General features: G+C 37.0%; 1 protein-coding gene across 1 annotated transcript in view; it reads left to right on the top strand.

The window, feature by feature from the left end:
* Window positions 1–438: 438 nt before the first annotated feature.
* Window positions 439–7,607, top strand: part of INVS (inversin) — an 81,833-nt gene continuing 74,664 nt past the window's right edge. The window contains exons 1-2 of the mRNA XM_053957716.1: window positions 439–602; window positions 6,421–6,587. Coding sequence (XP_053813691.1) covers window positions 497–602; window positions 6,421–6,587 — 273 coding nt within the window. The 5' untranslated portion in view covers window positions 439–496. The remainder of the gene's footprint in view (window positions 603–6,420; window positions 6,588–7,607) is intronic.

Genomic DNA, 7,607 nt, shown 5'->3' with positions numbered 1-7,607 from the left:
GTGCAGGGCCAGAAGCTGGATTTCAGTGGTCCCAGTGTGTCCATTCCAGGTCAGGATTCTGTGATTCTATATGAAGGACTATAATAAGTTGATACTTGATAACTAACTTTATTGGTTACTTAATTAAAGCATGCATGGCAGTACTCTGAAGAAGTCTGATTTGCACAGAAACACTTTACAGACTTTTGCAAAGCTTATGAATTAAAATTTGTGTTTAAGGCAATGAAACTGCAACATATAGGTATATATTTCTTAATGAAGGTTTTTTTTTCTGGTGAATTTTGGCTAGAGGTAGATTTAATTCATAGATAAAACCTGTGTTTTTTCTGTTTTTAACAGAAGTTTGCTCTCTTTAGCATTGTTTGAATAATGTTAATGACTCATTATGAAAATAATTCTGTGTTATTAATGTGGTTTTGGGTTTTTTTCTAGAACTGAATTTCTACAAAAAATGTTGGTGGCACAGAGCTGACCTACAGTAATACCTTGAAAGAGTATGAATATTTCAGCAAACTTCCTCTTCAGTGGTTCCTCATTAGCGTCTGAAGTGCATGCTGCTGCTGTTAATGGAGATAAGAGTACTCTCCAAAAACTAATAGCAGGTAAATGTTTGCATTGTAGATGCATTTGGATTACTTCAGAACTGAAGCTTTTTGGTTTTGACTTACAGCTCTGATCTTTAAGATACTTTTGATGTCTTCATTATATGTGCTTGTAGAATAAATGTTGCCCTGAAAATACGACTGATTTTTCTTACTTTTTATTACCTGTTGCCTTTGATTGGTACTTCTTTGTGAAGTAAAATAGAAAATTGGTGAGAGATCTTTCAGGGAATTTGAAATTCTGGAGAAGTGCTTCATGCTGAAATACTTTAGCTGCAAATGCTTAATTTTTTTAATTGCTTTTTGGGAAATTTGATAAATGTGTTTTTAGAGATTATTCATTATTGTTTCTGAAGTCTTGTTACTGTGTAGTATGTGTGAACAAAATGAGCCAGCCTTATTTATTCCTTTGATTCTGATAGATTGGCAATGTTTCTCAAGAGAAATTAAAGGTAATGAGAGAGTCTAGTCCTATTGAATCTGAAGTAAAAAAAAAAAAAAAAATCCCATCCGTTAAAAAGCTCAGGATTTTGCCGTCCCTTGTTCTCCAGGAATGGTATGGCATTAGGTTAATAGTTTTTAAAAGCAGTATATATTCTGTGCTCCAAAACCAGTCTTGTACATAATATTTGGAAGGCTGCCTTATGGTAGGTGAAGACTTGGATTTTTCAGAGCTTCTGATTAAATGCAATTCCAGGTGATATTGAAGAAGCTCTATTTGATCAGTGTTTTTTGCAAAATCCTATTCCCAGAGCTTAGCAAGGATTGAAGGACTGTGAAATAGTAAGAAGCACAGTCTGTATTTATGCCACTTACTGTCAGTTTTAATGTGTGTGAAGGATTTAATGTCAATAGCATGAAACCACCAGTCAGGTTTCTTTATCTATCTTCTACTGACCTCGTTGAGGGCAAGGTGAAGACCTGTGTGCATGTGTTGTCCAAGCTGCACAGAAAGCATTAAGGGGCTCTTCTTTACAAGGTGTATCTAATTTTCTCAAAATGTAACTAGAACTGATTTGACTCCAACAGGAACACATTTGAGGGAATTGACTTTATAGAAGCCTGTTGAAAACAAGCTTGTTGAAGCTTGTTGCACTTGCTGAAACAGTTATTTTTTTGTTGGGCCTTCAACTTTATTTTGTCATATGATGATTCAAACTTATACTGTTTGCATTTAATGCTATCTGTTTGCTCTTTTTAAAAATATTTTATAAACAGCAGATGATACGGAGATAGCATTCTAGAAATCTGTGAGATTCAGCTACAGTCTAGCTTTAAATACCCGAGTTTCTAAAAACCCCTTCTGCCTGCATGTGGAGGTGAAAAAAGTGTGGGCTTTCAAATTCTGAAGAAGCAACAAAGAGTTTTTGCTAACTTCAGTGTGTTTTTGTTAATCTCAGAGCCAAAAAGCATATTTTTGGAAACATGAAGAAAATATTATTTCTTGTTGCTGGTACATCTTGTCAAATATACCACAAAACAGCCGTTAGAACCAGATAAGAAAATTGCTCTTCTTTTAACGATGATCATACAGCAACAAGATAAAAATGCTGTTTTACTTTTGCATGGGAGAGAAAACTGCACAATGCTTGTAGGATTTACTGCACTAGCAAAATTTGGCTTTTCTGCTTTGCCGTGTTTTGACAGGATATGACACAGACCTTACTTTTTCCAGAACTGGACCAAAAAGAAAAAAAAAAAACCCGACCCAAAACTTCACGTATTGCCTAGCAGAAGAAGAATGCATTAGAGTAATATTTTTAGCTGTTTACCAGTCACTGTTGAAGCTATGACTTGATGCCAGAAGCAAATTGAGCAATTGGTGCTTTTCACTGAATTTCATGACTGCACACAGCAGCAGCGGCTAATTCAGGACAGTACTCCAGTGTTATGTGTGCTGGATTGCTTAACAACACTTTTCTAATACAGCCAAGCTCTGCATCTTGGATACGTAGCTAGTAGTGGATGCAGCGATGGAAAGTCCTGACTTTCTCCTCCTTTCAGGGAGGACCTTTTAGCCCCAAAGTTCATTATTACTTTCCTCTTCATGCTTTCCCTGTTCAGTTATTAACATAGGAGGGGCATAGAGGCTGGCCAAACAGTCTCTTGGAGCAGCCCCTCAAACCTCTTTGGTGATTTTTTCCTTCTGCCATCTGTAGCTTGGTGGGAGTGTATGTGGCTGTATATAAACATAGATGCTTTATTTGCATATATTTAGAGTATGGATGAATTTTAAAGGAGCAGGTATTTGAAATAATACAGTGTATTCTGGATAATGTGTTCCTTTTGACGCCCTGTGCCAGAAAGAAGCACAGACAGATTCAAAGGTAGGTAGAAAATTTATTTAGAGCAAGGGGGCTTTGGAACAAAGTATCTCTGTATGTTAACTGCTGCTAATGCTTAATCACAGGACTTTCTAAAAAGCCTGTGTGTTAAATACCATAAAGTACATGCCAAGTGTTAATTGTATAACCAGTGTTCTAACAGAAATGTGCTAATTGTTTGCATTGCATGAGTTGTCCTGTACTGTATCATGTTGTTTTAGAATTGTATATTCTTGGGCTTTGGGGAATGCTCATAATATTTTCTTTCCTGTGTTTTACACAACACTGAACATGTCTTTAATTAACAGTTCTACAGTGTTAAAATCCATCTGTATGATTTTGATCCTAGGGAAAAAGCGAGCAAAAGTTAATTTTGTACTTGGAGGATCATTTTCCATTTTATGCTTTGAGAAGAGGCATCTAATTGTTTTAATTGTTTAAAAGAACATAATAATGATTACAGTAGGCATTATACTGAAGTGTCTGTTCAGTCCAGCTCATCATTCTAAAACCCTTATCATGCATTGCTTTCATCCAAATGCTTCTAAATCCCTGATGTGATGTTTCATTGTAAATTTTAACTAAACTATGGCTTACAAATATGCAGTTGTGTGCTATTGTTTGATCCTCCTCTCTACTTCTCTCTTGCCTGTTCTACATTGTGGGAGGTAGAATAAATCTCAGGTATTGCAGCAGGCAATACTCTTGGAAGGCAAGATTATTGGAAGTGACAAGAAATGGTCTGTCTTTTAATAATTAGGGAGAATTCACATCCTCCTGCTGCCCTTTCTCCTTTTCTGATTTTAAAAATGCATAGCATTGTTAAGAGTCTGATATGACTGCTTGCATAGAGCGTGAGGAAGTGATGAAGGACAGGTAAGGAAGTGATGAAGTACAGCTATGAGAGCTAAATTTTGGACTTGGGCCCTGGATTCTGTTGTGATCATGACCTCTATTGGCCAAACGCTTATGGAATTCATATTCTGGTGGGACCTTTATTCTAAAAGGGAAGGGATCAAAAAATTTTCTTTATTAGGCAGGTACGTGAAGAGAATTTATTTTTGCCAAAGCAGATTTTAGGTACGGTATGTACTTAAATGTGAATGTTTTGAAGGCTACCTGTGCTTTCTTGATTGCAGAAAGTGGTAATTTGCTGCAGCTGTGAGGTTCACAAGGCCCTGTGGCTAGTGACTTTCATCAGCTTAATCTCTCCCTGGCACCTGATGGTGATATAGTGGCTCCTAGCCCTTGTCCTGTCTCTTAGCCTGAGCACAAAGACACCCTTTTAGGGACGTGCTCACAGGATTTTAACCATTCTAAGGGCCCTGGTAAACAGCAGGAGAAAACCTACTGCCAGCTGAAGATAGTTTCTTTACCTTCAAAAATAGTGCAGGAGCTTCAGGCAAATTACTGGCATCAAGTTTTGAAGCTCTTGCTCCTTTTTCCCTCAGACTGTATGCAGTCATGGAAACTCCTTGTCATCAGCTGCATCACTTTTTGGGAACTGAAAATGAACATAGATATCTGTTGCTCTACTTAGTTATGTTTCACTTGAGCTGTAGGCCATTTTTGCTTGTTGTTAAGTCTCTAAATCTTTTTTATATATCCTCTAACATTCTGTAACAGAAGGGGAACTGGAATTCAAGAGAAAGGTGCTGGTTTTGCTGTTGATGTAAGAGCCAATGTTATCTGAGCATAAGCCCATGCGCTTGTGTCTTATTGGGAGAAATGAATATTTATGTAATTCTCTTAATATATTTGTTCAAGTTCCATCAGCTTCAAGCAATTTAAGACACTGTTGAGGTTATGTTAAAACTTAACAGTGAAATGTGGTTTAGTGATATCTAAGTGACCATGTTGAGCTAATACTGGAAGAGCACCTGACTCTATATAGTTAATTAGAGAATCTGGCTTGTTGGTTGGGATCAGTGACATGTTAAATCATGCTTGGGACCACAGTGTATGCAGAGGAGCAGGCTAAACAGCAGTGTGAAGGTGAGTATTATAATGAAAAAAGGTGTTCAGAAACCAGACTGTTCCTGAGAGAGCTAGATGCAGGCCTGTAAAAGACTCCTTGTAGGATTTTTGGGGGTTATTTGTTTGTTGTTTTGGTTTTTAGTAAACTGCTAATGGCATCAGGGTTAGCTGGAAAACCGTGGGTTGTCAAGGTGAAGTGGCAGTCAGAGAACACAAGGCCGCAGGTGAAGAATAAAAAGAATTTTTCTATATCTGCATCACAGAGGAGTTTGGAAATGATCTTAAACTTTTTTTGCAGAGCAGAAAGACTTTTCTCAATGCAAATCACACTTTCAAGGCAAAAAAAAGTGTTACAGAGTGAATCATGTGATTGACAGGGTATTCACTCTATAGTTTTAAAGGAACTAAAAAAATGTACTGAGTGAGTAAATGATTTCTCTAACTGGCAATATCCTACTTGACAGTGTTTTTTGTAAGTGGCTTGATTGGTAGGGAATGAATTTTATTTCTTGATATTCCCCTTGATTCATATTTAATCTCTTCGATTCTTCTGGGTGAATCAATAGAAATCATAATTAAGAATAAAATTACTGGATATGTAGATAAGTATAATATGCTGGGGGAGAGCAAAGACTGTGTAAAGAAGCAGCATGCCTCTGCTGGAGTGCTTTTGAAGCATCAACAGTCATGCAGACAAAGGAATAATTAAAAAGCAAAACTAACTTGCCTGTAAAATTCAGTGTTCCTTGGGTAATTGTAGACAAAAGTGCTTCTCCACTGGAGATCTGGAGAATCTGGATGTGTGGGGCAGTTGATACCCATGAAGTTCAAGGTGCTTGCCTTTATATGGTGACATCATGGAAATATGAAACTTTATAGTGAAACTGCTTTGTTTGGAGGGTTTTTTGGACTGTGAATAAGAATAGTGTTTTAACTTTTCTGGATAGGATCTGAGATTACTGCCTTACTAACCTTATAAATTCAATAAAACTTGAGAAATATTTTAGTAGTTTCCGTATTGTAAGGCACCCTGAAGTAAATGATGGTATTGATGTAAAATTGATGTTTATGCTTTTAAAATAAACATTACTGTGAGTAGGCTTCAAAGTTTTAGTTGCAGTGTTTACAAGTTTCAGGAGGCCTATTTGGCTTCTGTGCTGTTATTTTTTGAACTAATCTGTGCAGCTGAGGTCCATGTAACTATTTGAAAATTATTTATAGGTATGCCACTGCAGAATGTTACTGGTGGTAGGTGTATTCATGGAACTAATGTTTTCTGAATTTACTTTTTTTCTGCAAATATATTTGAAATATTCTTTAACTGTCAGTAAAAGTAGGACAAAATGTAGTGACTTTGAGTTTATCACATACTCAATTTTTTGTTCAGCCCACCATATTACAATGAGATACATGCTGTTCCTATTATAATGACTTTTTAATAAAAAATACTGCTTTTAGCTATATACTGATATACTTTGCTGGTTTAAGTTGGCCTTTTTTTTGTTGTTTTTTTTCAGGAAACTCTGAGCTGAAGGATAAAGAGGACCAGTTTGGAAGAACTCCACTTATGTACTGTGTGCTGGCTGACAGGCTGGACTGTGCAGAGGCATTGCTGAAGGCTGGAGCTGATGTTAACAGAGCTGATCGCAGCCGAAGAACTGCTCTCCATCTTGCTGCACAAAAGGTAATTACTGTGTAAGTGCTTTTAAAGTCAGGACTTTCACCACAGCTGTGAGGTGGGCTGACCCTGGCTGGACACCAAAGCTGCTCTATCACTCTTCTCCTCAGCTTGACAGGGAAGAGAAAATATAACAAAAGGCTCATGGGCTGAGCTGAGGGCAGGGAGAGATCCCTCACCAGCTCCTGTCACGGGTAAAACAGACTCGACTTGGGAAAATTGGTTTAATTTATTACCAGTCAAATCAAAATAGCATAATGAGAAATAAACCCAAACATTAAAATCATCTGCCTCATACCTTTCTACCTGGGTTTAACTTAGCTCCTGAATTCTCTACCTTACCCTGCAGCCAGTGGTGTAGGGGGGTGCCATCAGTTCATTACTGACTGTATCATTTTTCCTTCTACAGTCTCAGTCTATTTTACTGTCCAGTTACATTGTCTCCCTGAAGAAGTGCTAAAGGAAGCATTCAACAGTAAAATAAAAGGCAATTGAAAATATAACTTCAGAGATGCAAGAAATTTTGAGTGTGGTTAGGCCTGGAGGAAGTATCCACAGTCTCTCCACAGAAGACTAAACAGGCTGCTGATGGGGAGGGAAAAAAATGAGGAGTGGCTTTGGCTAACCAAGACATTTGAGTTCATAAACTGTGAAAAAGACTCCACAGAGAAGATTAGAAATTCAAACTGAAAGAAGCAGCCTTTTATTTACTATTTTAATTTTTATAGTATGTTTAAAACTGTAACTGCTCAAAAATTAGCAGTTTTTTGTCTGCGTGAGCTGTCTTTCGGTACCAGTTAGAGCACCTGCCATGATTTTCATAGCAAACCATTTCCATATATATCTTGTCACCTGTTCATAATAGTTCACATTTTTCAGATGTTTTAATACAATCTGCATTTTTTTTATAATTTTATTTTAATTAGGTTTATGTAAAGGCAGCTACAGTATAGTCATGATCTTCAGTAAGGAGCAGTTAAATAGAAAAACATCTTGGGAAGACTGTAATAAAGTGATATTTTCCAG

This window comes from Vidua chalybeata, chromosome 1 (genome assembly GCF_026979565.1).
Source record: "Vidua chalybeata isolate OUT-0048 chromosome 1, bVidCha1 merged haplotype, whole genome shotgun sequence".
NCBI lineage: Eukaryota > Metazoa > Chordata > Aves > Passeriformes > Viduidae > Vidua > Vidua chalybeata.
Note: the sequence above shows the minus strand (reverse complement) of the source record. Positions and strands in the feature narration are given on the sequence as shown.